Below are 19,966 nucleotides of genomic sequence, written 5' to 3' on the forward strand. Positions count from 1 at the left end.
CAATTAGCTTTGCTTTAGTTTGCAGGGTTTGAGGTTGGTTTGGTATTAGGTGTGTGTGTGTGTGTGTGTGTGTGTGTGTGTGTGTGTGTATGTGTGTGTGTGAGGGGCAGGGGAGGGGAGGGCAGTCGGTGTTAGCTTTTCAGTTCAGCAGTGTTCACATTTACACAAAATCCCCTTGTCTAGGATTTCCAAATCTCCTGGCTGCGAGGCGGCCTTGTTCAGCTACTGTTACTGATTTCTCCCTCAAGAAAGACACGGCCAGGGAATAAAATCGGTAAGAGAGATTCTTATTCTCTGGAACGTAAAGTCTTTCACCAGAGGTGTCTTCCAGCGTAACTTGGCGGAGCAGTTGGGATCTGGAAACAGGAATAACACACTAAGAACTCCGTGCTTTGCAACGTCAACGTCAGAAACCAGTTTGTTAACAACGTACCAGAGATAAGTTACCTTGTCTTTTCTGGGCTGAATAATTCCCAGGAAAAGCAGCAACCACTATGTGTTATGTACGATGCTCCATTTTTTGGGAAGGCCATCTGCCCTTTTCTGTAATCATGAACCTGAACAAATATGTTTCTTTACCCAGAACCCCACCTTACTTTCTAAATCCAGGGTGTTTTTATGCACACTGGCCTTGACCGGACCAGGGGGGCTGAAGAATGACTGATCAGAAGGTTTATCAGAATGATAAGAATGACTGATGGGGCTGTTTTCTAACTAAATTTATTAAAACACACAGGCCAAATGCTTGAAACTTAGGCTTTTCTTGGTGCCCAACAATAAACAGGCCAATGGATGGCTGGGGGTCTTCACAAACGCAATCTGTGAGCCTGCTTGCTTTGAGCCCATTCCACACCAATGCAAACTGATGCATCGCATACCATCATCTGAAGGCCAGGAAAACCAAAGTTCCCTCTAGAGATCAAAGACCATCCCTGACTCACATCAAAAACAAAAAAGTTCAGGTGGAGTTATGGAATTGGCACATGATGTAAAGAATGGAAATCCAATTTACACGTGTAAATTGGCTCATGTGTTGTTTCTGAAAGAAGCATGTAGCTATGTCTGGAAATTAAATGTGGGAATGAGAGTGAGCTTTTAGATTGCTAGAGAAAGAAAATGATGTAAGTCCACAGAGGCAAAATGTAAATGGTGACAATTCTGCTGAAGGTCTGTTTGGCATCAGATAGTAAACCTGTTTTTGTGTTTGTGGGAGAGAAATGATAATCACTTCAGTTTATTCAGAAATTTTTAAGAAGTTGGAACCCAGTACCCAGCTGGGGCACGGCGTGGAGGCAGGGAGCAGGGGACGGAGGGCTCAACTAGGTTGGATGCCAGCAAAATCTGCCAGGGTTTTGTAACTGTGGGCTTTTCCTAAAAGTCACTTCTGAAGGACAGCATGGACGGTGGGGGGCACCTTCTGTCTAAAGAAAACCAGAGAATTCACTGGGTGCAAGAGCCCCAAGAAACAGGGACTCTTTCAAACGAATCTACAAACGGTCAGCTAAGTACAGGTGGATGTTCCGTGCATGGAGAAAGGGGGTCGAGAGGAAAGGAGAAAAATGGAAGCGCTGCATGCATCCTAGCCGCAAGGGGTGTCGACGTGAGCTGCTGTCTTCACAGCCCTGTAAGCAGCTTCCACAGAGCGGTGTGTCCCCTTCAAAGCTGCCCCCCCAACACTAACCCCTCCTAGGCTTCCTGCCAAAACGTCACCTCCTGATACTTACAGTCCCCCCGTTGAGCACAACGGCCATCTCAGTTGGCTGATACACGTTACTTCTGAACGGAGCGCTGGGTCTGTTTCCCAAGCTGCCATTGCGAAATCCTGTTCGGAGAGCTGAGGGAGGGAGGGAAAGGCAACACCAGAAAAAAAAAAAGAAGACACAATTTTGAATTTTGTTTTCTTCCCCTGCATCAACACCACGTTCCAGGCACACACCCCCACCCCTCCCCTTTGTCACAAGCCAGATTCGAAACAAAAGTCACAAAGGCGCTTTGTTCTCTGGCTCTCTTGGAGCCTGACCCGTCTCAGTGGGGTTGGGGAGTTTGCAGGATCCAGGGCGCAGGCGGCTCTCAGGGAGGGGACCCGGGGTGGAGCCTCGCCTGGCCCTACCCTGCCCCCCGTGGGCCATGGGTGATGCGGGAGCGCCTGCATCCCTGAGTTCTCTTCTGACAAAAGACCTCCTCCCTCACTACTGAGTGCCATCCCTGACTAGTTCAACACCACACTGTCCAACACGGTTTCTGGATACACACGGACGTGGGCAACCCTGAAAACCTGGACCACAAGCACATGGTAGAGGTTGGACGTCTTCAGGGGAAAGTGACGGGGAAGAGGACAGAGGGGCCCCAGACACATGAGTGGGGTCATTTGTAGACAGGAAAAAAAGGGAGATCTGAAGCAAAGATAGCAAAATATGTCATCACTTTCTACCTCTGAATGGAGAGTAAATGGTGTTTCTTATTTATACTTTTAGACATCTAAATTTCCTTTTTTTGGTGAAGAAAAATCAGATGACACAAAAAGACCTGGTGGAACCGTGAAATGTATATTACTAAGTGAAAGCAGACAGGCTGTAAAAACTCACACTGTATGATTCCAACTATAATATCCTGGAAAAGGCTAAACTATAGAGACAGTGAAAAGATTAGTGATTGCCAAAGGTTTGGGGGGAGCACAGGGAATTTTTAGGGCATTGGAACTATTCTGGGTGATACTATAATGGTGGAGACATGACATCATGCATTTGTCCAAACGCATAGAACTGTACAAAGAGTGCCCTCTAAAATGTTAATTATGGACTTTAGTTAATAATAATGTATCAATATTGATTCATCCACTGCAACAAATGTAACACTAATGAAAGTTGTTAATAATAGGGAAATCCAGGGGAGGGGGCAGGCGGGAATTCCCTGTACTTCCTGTTCAAATTTTCTGTACCTAAAACTGCTCTAAAAAATAGTCCATTGAGAAATAACAGAGAAACAAGAAGCACTATAAAAAAAATCAAAACAAAACAAAAGTCTTTCTCAATTGTGAGATGCCATTTTACATGGGGCACAGAGGGATTAGGTAACTTGCCTAAGGTCACACAGCTGGTAAGAACCAGCATTTGAACCAAGCAGAGAGAATCTGTGTTCTTGACCATCACACTATTCTGGCTCCAAATACTTTGTTTTTAACTACCACATTTAGTTACTTAGAAGCAATCTGAATTTAAGTGATGTTAGGGCACTAGGGACCAGTTTCATGGAAGACAATTTTTCCACGGACGGGGGCAGGGTGGGGGCCGGAGTGGGGCTGGAGGTGGGGGGATGGTTCAGATGGTAATTCGAGCGTTGGGGAGCGATGGGGAGAGATGGGGAGCGATGGGGAGAGATGGGGAGCGATGGCGAGAGATGGGAAGCGATGGGGAGAGATGGAGAGAGATGGGGAGAGATGGGGAGCGATGGGGAGAGATGGGGAGCGATGGGGAGCGGTGGGGAGCGGTGGGGAGCGATGGGGAGGGATGGGGAGAGATGGAGAGCGATGGGGAGCGGTGGGGAGCGGTGGGGAGCGGTGGGGAGAGATGGGGAGCGGTGGGGAGCGATGGGGAGGGATGGGGAGGGATGGGGAGGGATGGGGAGCGATGGGGAGGGATGGGGAGCGATGGGGAGAGATGGGGAGCGATGGGGAGGGATGGGGAGCGATGGGGAGAGATGGGGAGAGATGGGGAGTGATGGGGAGAGATGGGGAGCGATGGGGAGAGATGGGGAGCGATGGCGAGAGATGGGGAGAGATGGGGAGGGATGGGAGGGATGGAGAGCGATGGGGAGGGATGGGGAGCGATGGCGAGAGATGGGGAGCGATGGGGAGCGATGGGGAGTGATGGGGAGAGATGGGGAGGGATGGGGAGAGATGGAGAGCGATGGGGAGAGATAGGGAGCGAGGGGGAGCGGTGGGGAGAGATGGGGAGTGATGGGGAGCGATGGCGAGAGATGGGAAGTGATGGGGAGAGATGGGGAGCGATCGGGAGAGATGGGGAGCGATGGGGAGCGATGGCGAGAGATGGGGAGCCATGGGGAGCGATGGGGAGAGATGGGGAGAGATGGGGAGCAATGGGGAGCGATGGGGAGGGATGGGGAGCGATGGGGAGAGATGGGGAGCGATGGGGGTGATGGGGAGCGATGGGGAGCGATGGGGAGTGATTGGGAGCAGCAGATGAAGCTTCGCTCGCTCGCCTGCCGCTGTTCCTAATAGGCCACGGACCGCTAAGGACCACTACCAGTCTGCGGCCTGGGGGTTGGGGACCCCTGCATTAGAGGCAGCTCAGCCCAGACTGAACCAAGGCAGGGTGGGGAATGCACGTTCCAAAACAGACTCTTTGCTTTAGCATCTCCAAGCCTTCAACAGCTCCCATGCACAGGCTGACAAGAAGATGACCTTCCTGGGAAGTAGAGAAGCGGACCAGGGGACAGAGTCCATGGACTCTCACTAGTCCCAATTCCTAGCCGAGACCTCCTGGAAAAGAGGGAAAACCAAACGGCACCGCTTTCCTCACAATGCAGAGGCCCTGCCGGCTATGGTGGGGGGATCTGGCTCTAAACCATTCTCTTCAGAAAACAAAGGCTAGCCTCTACAGGCCATCTGTGGGATGCCTTGGCCCAAGGATCGCTCTGTGTCGTGGTTATCTGCTGTTCTCCTCTGGTAAACATCCCTCCCACATTCTAGGTCCTGAGTACTGGCTACAACTGTCTCCTCCCCTGGCCTTGAGGTGGGCATATAATTGGGGGCCTGGCCAATCAGGTCCAGTCAGAGTTAATTCTGGGATTTTTCCTCAAGCATCGTGGGAAACGTTCCTCTTTTCTGCTGGGACTCTGTGTAAGCCTAGAGCCGTGTGCTGCCAGGATTCTAACAGAGCCAAGAGATGGAGAGAGACCAAATCTTGTCATCACTTGAGCTTCCTGGATCTATCCATTTCTGAAGCCTGACCCCCCAGTACCTTAGTTCATTGTTGTTGTTTTGCTTAAATTGCTTCAGAGCAGATTTTTTATTACTTGCAACTTCAAGAATCCCAGCTAACACTCCACTCTGACCTGGGTCAGCTCTGAAAGGCAAGTAGGGCTCATCCATAAGGAGGTCCCAACAGGAATTTAAGATCATAGGCTAAATGTCAGTCTTCTCCTGTTTAGACTCTGCAAGTGAGGCGAGATTCGCCCTGCCCCCAAAGCTGACTGATACAGGGCCTTCCACTGGGAAGCTAAGGGGCAGAGTGTAAATAGCCCTTGGCCTAATGAGATCAGAGAGCCCAAATCCCCTAACAGAAGAAAGAACCCTTTTCTTTCTTGCTCCTTTGAAAGGTGAACATTTCATGTACCTTGTTAACGCTTTCCAAAATGTGATCTGAAGTGCTATATCCTTCTGTGTATTTTCATCTTCTATCACACACCTCATGCCTTGTTTTCTAATTAATTCATTAATTAACTTATTTATTTATTTTTGGCTGAGTTGGGTCTTTGTTGCTGCCCGCGGGCTTGCTCTAGTTGCAGTGCGCGGGTTTCTCATTGCAGTGGCTTCTCTTGTGGAGCATGGGCTCTAGGCGCGTGGGCTTCAGTAGTTGTGGCTCGCGGGCTCTAGAGCACAGGCTCAGTAGTTGTGGCGCATGGGCTTAGTTGCTCCGTGGCATGTGGGATCTTCCCGGACCAGGGCTCGAACCCGTTGGCAGGCAGATTCTTAACCACTGCGCCACCAGGGAAACCCCCCTCGTGCCTTGTTGATACTCATTAAGAAACAGTAGGCTGGCGAAGTCCTACATATCTGGGGTCTCACTGGGGGAAGGAAATAAGGGAGCAGTGGCTGAGCCACAGTCCAGCCTGGGGAATGCCCTTCCTATCTTGACTTCAGGGATGGACTCTCAAGGGTACAGAGCCTGAAACGCTGGCTAGATAAAATACAGGAGAAACGGCCAATTGTAGCTCCCGGGTAAGGCCCCTTGTGGGGCCTGGTTCCCTGAAATACAAGCTGGCTGAGGTCAGACCAAAGATGAGAACAGCTGTTCTCACCATGGCAAGGGAGGGTGCCCAGGCATTCCCCAGCCAGCAAAGTAGTGTTTCTAGAACAAAGACAATCCTAGCCAGGATGACAATTTAGCCTCTCCCTTTGAGCCTTCCAAGGGAATTGGCTTTGCCTCGTGCCCATGTGAATTTTGGCAGACACACACATTTGGGAAGATGCAAAATTGGGCTGTTAAAAAAAGTCTGACAACATCCAAGGTTGGTGAAGAGGTGGGGAAATGGGGCTCTCATGTAATTATTCAGGGAAGACTAAATTAGTCCACCTTTCTGTGGGGTGGCATCTGGCAGTATATATCAAGATTGAAAGGTGCAGACTCTTTTGATGCATGTGTAGGAGTTAATTGATCAAGGGCACAAACATGAATGGATAAGAACGTTCATTGCAGCATTACTTATAGCGAAAGCCAGAAACAAGCAGGATATTCACCAGCTAAGATCAGAAAAATAAATTATGGTACCTCCTAGAAATCTCTGCCTCGTGAAAAGAATACTGTAGCTCTGCTGTCACTGACCTGGAAAGGCCTCCCTCCATGATATACTGTTGATTTAAGCAAGCACATAGCAGGAGACCACTTAGATGAGTGGTTTCAACCTGGTTACATCTTAGAAGCACTTGGAGGGCTTAAAATACCTAAGCCCAAACCGACTTAATCAGAATGAGGGGCAGGCACTGGTAATTTGTTTAAAGCTGCCCAAGAGATTCTAACGTGCAGACAGGTTAAGAACTGCTCTATGGGACTCTGTGTGTGTGTGTGTGTGTGTGTGTGTGTGCGTGCGCGCGTGTGTGTGTGCATGCGCGCGCGCGCATGCGCTCATCAAGAGATGTCTGGCAAGATGAGAGCAAACAGTCAGCAGTAGTTGCCTTTGGGCAATGGGATTCTGAGCAATTTTTATTATTTTCACTTGCTGAACTCCTACCTGATTATTGTTGATCTTTTGTCATCAGAAAGGAATAATAAAGCTATTTTTGTTTTGGAAAAGAAAGAGGGGAACGAGGGACAACCTCCTTGGCTTTGGAACATAGCGTTTGAAACAGATGGGCCTGTGGGGCACCTCTGGAGACCCCATCACGCCCTGTGCCAGCACTGGTACTGCTGGTACTGACGTGGGTCCCAAATCCCTTAGATCTGTGGATCTTACGTGGATATGACGTACTGGATGCATTTTCACAAGAAAGGATGCACGGGATTCAGAAAACCAACCTTCTCTCTCCCTGCTCTGCTGTGAGCTCTGCTGTGAGCCTGAACAAGTTGCCTGACACTCCTGGACTCAGTTTCCTGCTCTGTAAAATGGGACTTATAATCCCTGTCTTCTCAGAGTGTCCTGACACATCTGTGAGATGAGGGACACTAAAGTGCTTTAAGAAGAGAAGAGAAATTCTGTGGCAGAGTGGTCAGTGTGTGGGCTCTGGAGTCGGGCCGCCTGGGTTCAGACCCTGGCTCTGCCTCTTGGGCAAGCTGTTCAGCCTCTCCGTGCCTTAGTTTCCTGTCTGCAAAATGGACCTCACTGGGTTATTGTAGGGATTAAATGAGATTAGCCGCTAAAATGCTCAGAATGGTACCTGGTCCATGGTAAGCACCCAGTAGAGGTTAGCCATCCTTACCTTTGAAGCCTCGACTACTTGTGTAGTTCTAGCACCCCCCTTTCACTGCAAGTAAACTAGATTATCAGGTTCAACAACACTGGTTCTTAACTTTCTGGGGATTACGAATGGCTTTGAGAATCTGACAAAGCAATAGACTAATTCCCAATTGAATGTATAAAAATTTACATCCATTTCAGCAGTTCCTGTTACCTTTGAGGTCCAAGGGGAGTCCATGGGTCTCAGATACAGAGGATCCTATTCCAGGAGAAGCCAAGGAAGAGGTGGCTCCACCAGGACCCCAGAACTGGCCAGGTGCCTGGCCTCTGCTCATCACATGCCCTGAGGGGCCCTCTGGCCTCCCAGTGAGTGATGACCCCCATCCTGACCCTCATCTTCTCCTGGCAATCCACGGAGCCAGCCCCAACAGAGCTGTGGCTCATCCCTGCCAAATCTATTGACAAACAGAGGCTTGCAGGCTTGGGGCTTTCCAGTAAGAAGGGAGCAGCTCTGATAAAGGCCACACCAGGACGTTTGACTCTACCCATGGTGGGGTTGCAGGCGGCGGTGGGGGGGAAGGTCTGTCATTCTCTCCCGTGGGTCTGGCCAGGAGCAGGGGTTCAGAAGCAGCTGGGCACACCCTGGTGGGGAGGAGGGCTAAGGGTGGTCTTGGAGGACCTGGTGGCTTGATGTGCTTCCCCCTGCCTGCAGGGGTGGGTGGCTGTGCTCTGGGCCTCGGCACTCAACCCAACAAGGCTGACTTCGTAGTATGACCAGACAGTGGGCGCTGCCCAGGCACCTGGGTGAGCATCACAGAAAAGGGGACCACGACCATCTGGAATGGGCCACCTCCTAGCTGTATGTCATCAGGCAAGACTGAACCTCTTACAGCCTCCATTTATTCATCTGTAAGATGGGGATAATAACAGCCCCTACCTCATCAGGTGGAGGGGTGAAGTAATGAGATAATGCAGGTTAAGAAGTTAGAATAGTGCCTGGCACGTAGGTAGTGTTCAATAAATGATTGTACTAGGTAATTAATTATTACTACTGCTGCTGGTACTGCTGCTATTATTACTGTAGCTCCTGATAAATTTTTAGGTAACTGAGAAAAAGCCATTTTAATTAATCGCAAGTGCTGGGAGCTCAGCCGACTTGCTTTAAGCAACAATTGTAAGAGACACTTCTCCAGCATCCACAGCAGGGGCGCCTGGGGCCTGGGCCACCTCCTCTCAGCTCTTCCCTCTTGGGAATCCCGCCGCAGCGGTGGCAGACAGCCTGGGTGCTCAGACCACCTCCACTCGAAGTGCCCCCCAAATCTCTTTTCTGCCGTGCGGGCTAATGGAACTTGTTCAGCCCATTTACGGGAGCCCTGGGAGACATTCATGACAGTGGGAGATAGGAGTTGGTGGACAGATGCTGCAGCCTCCTGTCCTCCAAGGATCTATTCTGAGGCTCATTCTACATGTGGCCCTGGCAGGGATGAGCCCCAGCTGCCCGTGGCGGTAACCAGCTCTTTGATGCTCTTGTTCTGGCGTTTCTGCCATCCCAGTCTCATTCTCCCTGGCAGGGGCCACCTCCTAAGTAAACCACCTACAGCATCGCAGGCTCTGCTTTCAGGGGAACCCAACCAAGATGCACATCCAACAAGCCGGGTGCTGTGGGAGCCCCTCAGTATGTTACACAGGTCTATGGGGTACACAAAGCCTTACATCTAGGAAGTGGAAGAGGCAGGATCCCAACCCAGACGTCTGACTCCAGGGCCCAAATTCATACACTCCTGGAGACAGAGGTAGGGGAGGGGACTGGAGCATTGCCCCTCATCATCCCCTGCATCCGTCTAGCACATGGGCTGCAAACTTAAAACACTTCCAGGGAGCCAGGGACTTAACGTTGATATGTTATAGCGGCCGGGACAGGGAGTGTGGTGAAGAGAAAGTGGATCCCCACCTAAAGGGCCACCACAACTCGGTGAGGGGTACAGGACAGAGCCTTTCCAGCCAGCTTCACATGATTGCTGCCCGGTGGGAAGGGCAGCCCAGCACTGCCAGATCCAAATTTGCAAAAAAGGTCAGAAACCTGGCTTTTTATATTAAATTGGTTGACAGTGCTAAATACGAATGCATCTCTGGGCCAGTTTCAGCACAGCGGTCAATGTCTGTAGGCTCTGATCTGCCAGGACCGTCCCCAGGACCACCGATCCCCAGTGGAGAAAAAGGAGAGAGCACTTTCGCGAAGAACAGCCTAACCCAGCGGGGCGGTGCGCACTTTACCTGCACTGTGTTCATCCATCGAGAAGGCCTTGTTCTCCATGTAGGTCCGCGGCAGCTGCACGTCTTCCTCAAACGCCGTCTCCCGCATCCTCGGCTGCGACGTGTCGAAGTAGTTGGGTGCGTTCTCCTGCGGGGCGGGCAGAATGGTGCAGTGGATCTCTGGGATGGCATGGAAGATGACGAAGACCCAGCCACTGGCCACCAGCGTGATGGCCAAGGTGGGGTCTCCCCAGGCGTCTCCCTGCCGCAGCTCCGCATTGCCGAAGAGGTACATGGTCATCCAGGCCACCCAGACGAGCACGGAGAGGAAGGCCGTGACCAGGATGCAGACCCCGTTCTGCTTCCACTTCTTGAACTTGCCGCACAGCGTGAAGAGGGCCAGCCCCAGGGTGGCCACGAGCAGTACCATGTCGTAGATGAGGGCCATCGCGAAGTCCATCGGCTCGTAGGCACAGGCCGGCTTCTCGTCGCGCAGCACGGTCAGCACCAGCCACTCGATGGCGATGATGACCTGCACCAGCATCAGACACAGGGCCATGCCCACCAGCTGCCAGCCCGACGGGCTCTTGCCGTGGCGCACCAGCCTCCGCACGCGCCACGCCTGGCTCAGCAGGCAGGAGAAGCAGAGCGCGAAGAGGACGCCCCAGAGGAACCGGCGGACGGAGCAGATGGTCTCATCCTCCCGGATGATGAAGGCGAACGTCAGGCCGAAGAGGCCCAGGGTCCCCAGGAGGAAGAGGAAGTGGAGGCCCACGGGGTCCTTCTTCTCCTTGTCCTTGATGAACGGCAGGCGCACCAGGAGGATGAGAATCAGGAGCAGCGTGATCAGGGCGCCCGCCCCCGCCACGGCCTCCACCACGATGCCCCAGATGGTGTCCAGGTCGCACAGGGACACGTACTGAGGGAGAAGGTCCAGCCCGCAGCCCCGGGACGTGCTGGTGTTCTCAGAGGCCCCGGAGGCAATCACGAAGAGCAGGAGGAAAGCGAGCACCTGGTGGGTTCTCATCTTTCTCTCTGACACCATGAATGTTCCAGAAAAGTTGGGGGGAAAAGACCAATTCATTGTAAGACTCCCACTCTCCTGACTTCTTGAAGAAGACCCACCTCACTTCAAACCCGCCAGCCCCCTTCCCCAGGCAGCACAGCCTGGAGAAGGGGCGGGGATTTCGGCCCCCATCTGCCCCCTAGTCCGGGCTCAGTGAACAGCCGTGAACCATCAGTGCTAGTGGCTGGAGGAGAGGATGGGAGGGGGACTCACTTTCTCTGAATACTCTTTCCTATTCTTCGAATTTGAGGCCATGTCTGAGCTCTTCAAAAATAAGGGAATAAAATGAGACTTGAAGAGATGGTCATGGGCTGATCGCTTGCTGGGGAAGGGGCACGCACTACCCGTTTCAGTCTCGCAGCCCTAACAGCTGACATTTACCGATGACTCACCCTCGGCCAGGCACTCGACACATCCAGTCCTCACACCGGTGACGCAGGAGTCTTGAGGAGGTTGGGACACCTGCCCAAGGTCACACCACTCAGCTCCTAGACACATCCCCTCTTAGAAGCTTCCCAGCGTTTCAAATGTAGTGTGAACAGTCTTCCTGGGTTCCACCCTTTCCCCCTTCTCCCCTGGCACATCCCACCCCTCCCACAAATATGTGCTGAGAATCCATCCTCTCACTCCAGCCAGCCCACCTCTGCCGGGCATGCCTGCAGGACAGCCCACCTCTGCCAGGATACCTGCAGGACAGCCCACCTCTGCCAGGATGCCTGCAGGACAGCCCACCTCTGCCGGGGATGCCTCCATGCCTCATGGAGTCCACAAAGCCGCCGGGAGATGGGCTTATTAACCCCCGTCTCGTCTTCCCCTCCTCCCTCTGCCTAGACTACCCTCCACACCCCGCTTTTATGGAAAACTGCCCCTCCCCACACTGGTCTCAGCTCTAATGTCGTCCACTCAGACCTTGGCCAAGGTCACACCCCCACCCCCTCCCCCAGCGTCTCTCATCTATTTCTCAGCTCTAATCGCGTCTGTCATCTCTTTGCCTGTTTACTTCGTTTCTCCTGTCCCTTCCTCCTCTCCTCCCTTCCTGTCTTTCTTCCCCACTAGCTACAGGATGACAGGGACACCGTCTGCCTTGTTCATCAGCATAAACCAGGGTTTCTCAGCCTCGGGCCTCATTCTTCCTTGTTTTGGGGGGTGTCCTGTGCATTGCAGGATGTGTAGCAGCATCACTGGCCTCTACCCACTAGGTGACTGAAGCTCACCCCCTCCCCCAATTGTGACAACCTCCCAAGTTTTTAGACACTGCCAATGTCCCCTGGGGGGAAAATCACCAGGATGAGCACCACTGGTCAAGTACTAGCATAAAAGCATACTAGATGCTTCCTAAATACTGAGTGAACGAGACTTCTCACCAGGACTCTCCTCTACCCACTGCCACCCGCTCCTTGCTTTTGGAGGGAGCCTGGCCTTGGGAAAGCCATGCCTGCACAGATCTGCAGTGATGTGTTTCCAGGCGTCTTAAGCCAGACTTACGGCCTTAGCTCCACCCACAGTGAGGCTGTAACCAGCCACCTCCAGGGCAGCTCAGCACATCCCTGGGGCTTTCTTAAGTAAATGCGGTATCGACCACCTCTCTCTCTGCTCCTTGATGGGATACGGTGAGCAGCTCTGATCCTGCCTTGGCCGCAAGGCCATCAACTGGGATAAATTATTGATGCTGCAGAATGAGAAGGAGCCTGGTGCTATATGGACCAGCTTCTTTGCCTATAGATGAAAGAAGGCAGACTGGGAACGGAAGGCGTCTGGCAAGAGAGGCTCCTAAAACAAGCACCCCAGACACTGGCAATCAGGCCCATGGTCCTGCCACTATTCGGGGCCCTGCTACTTCAGTCACTGGAGTGCCACCTCAGCTATTTACACCTTGTCTACAAACCCCCTGTAAGTTATTTACTTAACTGACTCACCAAGTCCTTGAAATTGACTCAAAAGAAAACTCAACACATTGAAATACTTGTTGATGGAACTCATGTTGCATACCCATTGGCATATCCCTACGTACCACCTTTAAAAAAATACTGTCCTAGCCAGAGCTGCATCTCACAAGAGCACACTGGGAATCAAAATTTAAGAACCGGATAGGCTGGAACAAAATGCCATCAGGCCCCCGACACAGTGCAGTGGATTTCCCCTAGACTTCTCATCAATGGCAAATGTGATTAGGAGACTTCTCAGCAAGTGACAACAAGACACACCCCATGCAGCCTCTCTAGGTCACACATCAGCCAGTCTCACCTCCAGGGTGGCTGGGAGAGGGTGGGTAGGAATGTGCTTCTGGAGTCTTGACCACCAACCCTCTCCCCAACTCTCCCACCCACCTACAGGCCAGTGGTTCTCAACCAGGGGCAATTTTGATCCCAAGGGACATTGAGGCATGTCTAGGGACATTTTTGGTTGTCCCAACTGGGGAGGGCGGGGTGCAGTTGGCATCTAGTGGGTAGAGTCCAGGGAAGTTGCTAAGCATCCTACAATGCCTGAGATGGCTCTCAACACAAAGAATGATCCGGCCCCACATGTCAACAGTGCTGAGGCTGAGAAAGCCTGGTTTATATACTGGAGAACAGAGTTGATGAGGGTGAAGCCAGGAAACCAGCCAGGCCTCTCTCAGCCTCAGGCCTCAGGTCCTTTCCTCGCAAGAACTTGGCCTTCTTTAGCTGCCTCCCCTCATTCTCTTGGGGGAATCTCCTCTCTCCAGGCCTGCCTGCAAATTGGGACTGGGTTCCAGCAGCTCGTCCCCCTTCCTGATTGTCCTTCCAACCACAACAGGAAACCAACGTGGATGAAGAAAATATCTAGATGGCGACCAAGCTTCTGAAATTGTGCAGGTTCTTATGGCTGTGGTCCAGGTCTCTAGCTCCCACTCTTTTCTGAGATGGGAAATAGATACACTCTTGCTTTCTGCTTTCATTCCCAAGGTTGGAACCCTCTCCTTCTGGGACAGCTGTTGTTTTTGTTGTCCTGCGTCCGTTTCTCTCATTTCTGAAGAGAGCTCCTGATTTTCCTTTGGAGAGCTGCCTTGAGCTCCAGCTGCGAGCACCTGACCCAGCCTGGCCAATCAGAGCATTTATCCCACCCTTTGGCCACACTGACTGGCTCATGAACAGGCACCTGGCCCCAACCAGACCCATGAGAATCAGTCTTAGGATTTCTGCTAGAATTAACTGGAAAGAGGTTTTCTCTTGTTATTGGGGTTAATCAGCTAAAAAGATATACACCTGGAGCTGGAGAGGACTTATTTACCATCACAGGGACAGAACCTGTCTGAGAGTAAAGCTGACTCACAGGAAACGGCCACGTGATGGACCAGAGTCCTAATACACAGAAAGGCTGGATTCAGTTATGCCTGAAGCCAGATACCCTGGTCTTTGCAGTTCCAGCAGCCAATTAACTTCTCTTTTTTGCATTAAGCCAGTCTGAGGTGGGTTTATGTTACTTACTGACAAAGAAATTCTATTATACATCCCACATGATGTGGCCCTCTTCTTCCAGGAAGCCCTCCCTACGCAACATCTAGGCAGCCAGAGGCTTCGATAGGGTCCAGCTATCCCAAGTAGGTCATTATCATTGCTAAAGATGCCCATGACGTGACAGCCATTGTTCTACAGAACAATGTCCAGGATGAACAGGAGGAAGGCTACACACCACCTCACAGAATGAAGCTGAGTCCAGCTCATCTAGGATTTCCGGGGGATTCTGCCCTGCAGAGTTTCTATTACTGCCATAGTGACCACGACAATGACTGTTAACTCTCATAGAGCTCACTACGCTCCAGGCCCTCTTCTCTGCACTTCACATAGATTAATACCTTATCATCTGCACAATGACACAAGGCAAGCTCTATTACTATCTCCATTTTACAGGAAATAAAACAGAGAAGCCAGTTGGCTTGTCCAAGGTCACATAGCTAGAAAGCGGTGGAGCCAGGAGACAAACAATTGCACTATTGTTACTGGGCTCTTACTACAGACCGCTCTGGAAATGTCACGCGGTGAGACCTTCACTGGCCAGTCTATCTAAATTAGGTTCCCTCTGCCTCTTTACGCTCTACACCAATACTCCTGATCTTTATCTTCATAGCATGTGCCACAATTTTCAGATATTTTATTTTATTACTCTTTTGGTCTGACCCCACACACCCAGGCTCTTGTCTGTCTTTTTTTTTTTTTTTTTTTTTTTTTGCGGTACGTGGGCCTCTCACTGTTGTGGCCTCTCCCGTTGCGGAGCACAGGCTCCGGATGCGCAGTCTCAGCGGCCATGGCTCACGGGCCCAGCCGCTCCGCGGCATGTGGGATCTTCCCGGACCAGGGCACGAACCCATGTCCCCTGCTTCGGTAGGCGGACTCTCAACCACTGCGCCACCAGAGAAGCCCTTGTCTGTCTTGTTCTGCACCGATTCCCCAGTGCCTGGCACATGGGCCGGGCTCACGGCCCAGTTGCTGAATCAATCAACTGATTAAACGTGGTCTCCAACCCTCATGTCACCTGGCAGGAAGATGCTCTCATTGTCATTTTATAGAGGAGGGGACTGAGGGCCTGAGAGGCTTAAGTCAAAGTCTGATCTTCCGGGCTTCCCTGAAGAGGAGGCCACAACAGTGAGAGGCCCGCGTACCGGGGGGAAAAAAAAAAAAAAGTCTGACCTTCAGACTGGCAACAGCAGCATCATCGCCCGGGAACTTGTTAGAAATGCGGACTCTCAGCAGCGGGCCTGGCCACCTGTGTTTCCACAGCCCTACGATAAGCTCCAGGTGTGCTCAGATGCTTCGGTGCACTGAGGTTTGAGAAGCACGAACATATGCAGTGGGGGAGCCTGGACGATGGCCCGGCACCTTCCGCCCCACTGTCCCTGCCCCAGGCCCAGGGGGCAGTGCTCACTCACGCTCCATCTCACCCACTGTCAGGTAAGCCCCATCCTGCCCCTCAGCCACCTGGGGCCTCCCCGCTGCTGAGAATGGAGCAGCTCTCCAGGAGCCCCAAACTGCACAAAACAAGATTAGAGGTTTGGAGTCAGCCGCAAGGCAGGGCTGATTGGGAAGGGATGAATACATGGCAACAGACCCGTGGGATGTAGGCATGCAGCTCCTCAAAAGGAGTAATGAATAAAGTGATGAATGTGCAAGACTCGGCTCACATACTAATTACTTTGCTGCCAGCCAGGCTCCCAGAAATGTGACTTATTCAGATGCTCTTAAAGACACTGCATCGCACATGCAGGCCCGCGCACACACAGGCCCGTGTGCGCGCGCACACACACTCTCTCTCTCTCCCCGCAGAGGGGCCAGAAGCTACCGGCAGGTGGTGGAGCAGCATGTTCCTCACAAGCTGGGGCCTGCAGAGGCTGGAAAGAATGCAGGCAAGATTCCTTGTGCGAGGACAGCGCTGCCTGCCTGAAGGCCACAAGCAGGGCTGGTTCTCCCAGGCTCAATCCTGGCCAAGCAGCATAAACTTCCGGTTTCAAGTTCTGCCCCTGGCACTTGCTAGAACCCTGTGACCACGGGCGGCTGACTTAACCTTACTGGTCTCGGTTTCTTCATCTGCAAAATGGGGGTGATAATACCCATCTTGCAGGGTTCTTGTGAGGATTAAAATAATTAATAATTAGAGTTTAGGACAATAGGTAACATGGGGTAAGCACTTATATAAAGTGTCTGTTAAAAGATTGGCGAATGCTCTGAGGTTATGAACTTTTCTGACTTTGCTTTTCCAGGGGGGGTGGTTGCCATGGAGATGGGGCTGAAACAGGGGCTCACCCAGGTGTTTGTCCACCACTGGTTTCCAGCCTCCCCAGTCACACATCAAGCAAAGAGGTCCCTGAGGTGGTGTGAAGGGGAGAAGCCTTTGAGGGTGGTCTACCTTGGAAACTCCCAAACTCTCCTGATCCCCACAGCAGGTGCTCTAAATGGGAGCCTTGCTGTGAAGGTGGTTTTCCAGAGAGGAACCGGTGCTAGACGACCTGAGGCCAGCCTGTGTGCCCTGAAACTGGGTGTCCCTGTTGAGGAGTCAGAGCCAGACACCCAGAAACGGGACATCAGCCATTCTCCTGGGAACTAGCATCCCCACGTTGCCATCCACCCATATGAAAGGAGACACAAGATGTACAAAACTGCTCTGGAACACATCATTCTGACCTGCTTCACCTCGGGGGCTACCAGCAGAGGCATCTTAAACCCACCTTCTCTAAAGAAGGGGGGAGGCGGGCTTCCCTGGTGGCGCAGTGGTTGAGAGTCCGCCTGCTGATGCAGGGGACGTGGGTTCGTGCCCCGGTCCGGGAAGATCCCACATGCTGCGGAGCGGCTGGGCCCGTAAACCGTGGCCGCTGAGCCTGCGTGTCCGTAGCCTGTGCTCCGCAACGGGAGAGGCCACAACAGTGAGAGGCCCGCATACCGCAAAGAAAAAAAAAAGAAGGGGGAGGCACTGGAGCATGGAAGGGAAAGAAAAACTAAACAGATCTGGAAGGGCTTTCCTAGCCCTGGGCATGTCTAACAGTTCAGTACCCGATGAATACCTGGCACGGGATTTACACTCCCGTTAGTCTCCTCAAGAGTGGAAGACCTCGGAGGAAAGTCAGACAGGACTGTGTGACATTGGGCATTACTCACTTAACCTCTCTGACCTTCGGTCTCTTCTTCTGTAAAACAAGGATAATAATAGTGCCACTTTCACAGGGCTGATGTGAAACGTACTTAGAAAGTACTCAGCACCGCAGACAGGGAGCACTGGGTCCTGGCTTATTACAATTACGATTCCCATTGTCCTGTTGGGAATACAAAGAGGTAATGCAACTTGGCCAGAGGCTTCCTGGAATTGATGGGCCGAGCTGGAACTAGAACCCACTTCTCCCAACTGCTGACCTCAAGGCCACTGCTCCCCTGGTTGGACTCCCTCTGTTGGACGGAGGGCCAGGATAAGGCTGCAGAGCCAGTCCCCCCACACACCCCAGCATCACCCTCTGTCCCGGCCCACTCCCATTATAGCCGCTGGTGCATTTCCTGCTCCAGAGGGATGAAACTGTTAACAAGGTTTCCTGACACTAAACTATTTCCCAGACCTGCAATCTAACCCTTTGATGTCTTTTGCAAGTTACACCATCTCATAATCTTCAGTTCCCAAGGCCGCCCAGACCACCAGCCTATCTGGGGGCCCTTGGATTTAATAACCCTCACAGGTTAGTAAACAGGGTTGCCAGAACACAGGCTCCGTGAGCCATGAATATGCAAAGCAGCTCCAACCCTGTAAATAAAAGCAATCATTTAAATGCAAATTGCATCCATGGCTGCCCGTTCCAGGGTGGATGGTTCCTCTGAGGCTGTAATTCTGAGAAGAAAATGTCACTAACTCAGAACCCCCAGGAAGCTCTGCATGGAAGTACTTATGGGGCGTTGGGCTCTGGGTGGGGGCCACTTAGGGTGGACAAAAACTGCCTAAAAGTGGGAAGTGAGTTTTAAAACCTGACCTACCCCGGGCGTAGGCTTACAGGGCCAGCCAGGCTCAAAGCAGTCCTCACAGGTCCCCTTCGGAGGCTCCCGGCACCTTGCCACCCTCAGAGGCAGAATGAAAAGGAAGCTGCTTTTCGTCTCCTTGTAAAGGTCAGGGGAGCGTTTAAAAATCAGATCTCGTGGCTTTCCACTCCAAATCCTGCAAGGGTTCACCAGTCCAAGGAGAATAAAACCTAAACTCCCTTCCATGGCCCAAAAGATCGTGGTCTGGCTGGTCCCTGCCATCCCCTTTCCAACCTCGCTCTCCACATCTGCCTATGAGCTCCAGCCACAATGGCCTTTGTTCAGTTTCTCTGCACTCATTCCCACCTCCAAGCCTTTGCACTTGCGGTGCCCTCTGCCTGGTTCAGTCTTCCCCCTGCGTCTGTCAGTGCCCCCTCCCCCATTGCGGGGCTCCACTAACATGTCACTCCCCAGAACAGTCTTCCCTTATGTGTACATACTCTTGTCACTTTATTTTACAGCACTCTGCTTTCTTTTCCTGGCAGCCCTTATCCCAATCAGAAGTTCTAGCTACTTACTATTTATTTACTTATTTAGTGTTCACCCGTCTCCCCAGTGCCCTGAGAGCAGGGGCTTATCTGCCACTTCTGTAGCTGGCATATTTACTGAAATAACACATTAACCAATAAAGATTTTGAGCTTCTCTTTCTAACAAAACTGCTTTTCTTGCTGCCTGGGCCCCAAATGGCGACTCCTTCCCACTTCCATCTTCTCCCTCCCCAACTCAGCTGACCCCTTTTCAGACAGAGCAGGGAACAGATAGGAAACTGTTCACTCCGCAGTCTAGGTACAAAACTGGCCCAGGGAAGGGCTCCCAACCGACCATTTGCATTCCATTTACATCCTATTTGCATGCAGTTTTAACTCAAGGTCTGAAATCATCCAGAGAGCCCCCGCCCGTGGGGAAACTTCTGAATCAAGGTTCCTCGGCTGAAGTTCTAAAGCTTTTGTGCCAAGTCCCTCCCCCACTTCTCTTGTCTTCGCGAGGATTTCCCAGTTCCTCCGGGGCTCTGCTCAGGTACCCCCCACCCCATGCTGGCGCAGTTGGGCAGCCAATGTGGCGCGTGGCCCGGGGCCCCAGGCGGGGACGCGGCTGCCCGCCACACTCCAGGGGCCTTTGTCCGCGCTCCAAGGAGCCGCCCCTTAGCGAACTGGGGACATGTTGGGTGGGTGTGTGCGTGTGTGTGTGGGGGTGTTGGCTAGGCCTGAGAGTGATAGAGCCGGGTAGGAAACCCGCGGGCTGCGCTGGAGCCGTCCTCGGTGGTAAGCTCGCTACGCCCCCTCCCTGGCTGGTTGGCCAGCTCCCCCAGGCCGAGGCGGGTGCAGGCGGTAGGGATCCCGGGGTGCTTGGCGCTGGAAGCCCGTGTCCCCCAAGTGGGGGGGGGGGCGCAGCACAGGGCTGATCCTCACCTCTAGCTTGGCCGCAACAGCAACGCTAACATCCCGCCATTGTATGCATTCGCCCCTCATTTCTTCCCGCAGCCCCAGAGCTCAGCTCTTCTCGCCCGCG

The 19,966-nt window shown here is 52.4% G+C and overlaps 1 protein-coding gene across 1 annotated transcript; it reads right to left on the reverse strand.

Moving 5' to 3' along the window:
- Positions 1-272: 272 nt before the first annotated feature.
- GPRC5B (G protein-coupled receptor class C group 5 member B) lies at positions 273-10,920 on the reverse strand. The gene is made up of 3 exons (XM_079718728.1): positions 9,907-10,920; positions 1,725-1,834; positions 273-356 (listed from the first exon to the last, which is right to left on the reverse strand). Exons 1-3 carry the CDS (start codon positions 10,910-10,912, stop codon positions 312-314), a joined length of 1,161 nt encoding a protein of 386 aa, XP_079574854.1. The 5' UTR covers positions 10,913-10,920; the 3' UTR covers positions 273-311.
- Between the last annotated feature and the right edge of the window lie 9,046 nt (positions 10,921-19,966).

Source organism: Hyperoodon ampullatus, assembly GCF_949752795.1.
Source record: "Hyperoodon ampullatus genome assembly, chromosome: 14".
Classification (NCBI taxonomy): Eukaryota; Metazoa; Chordata; class Mammalia; order Artiodactyla; family Ziphiidae; genus Hyperoodon; species Hyperoodon ampullatus.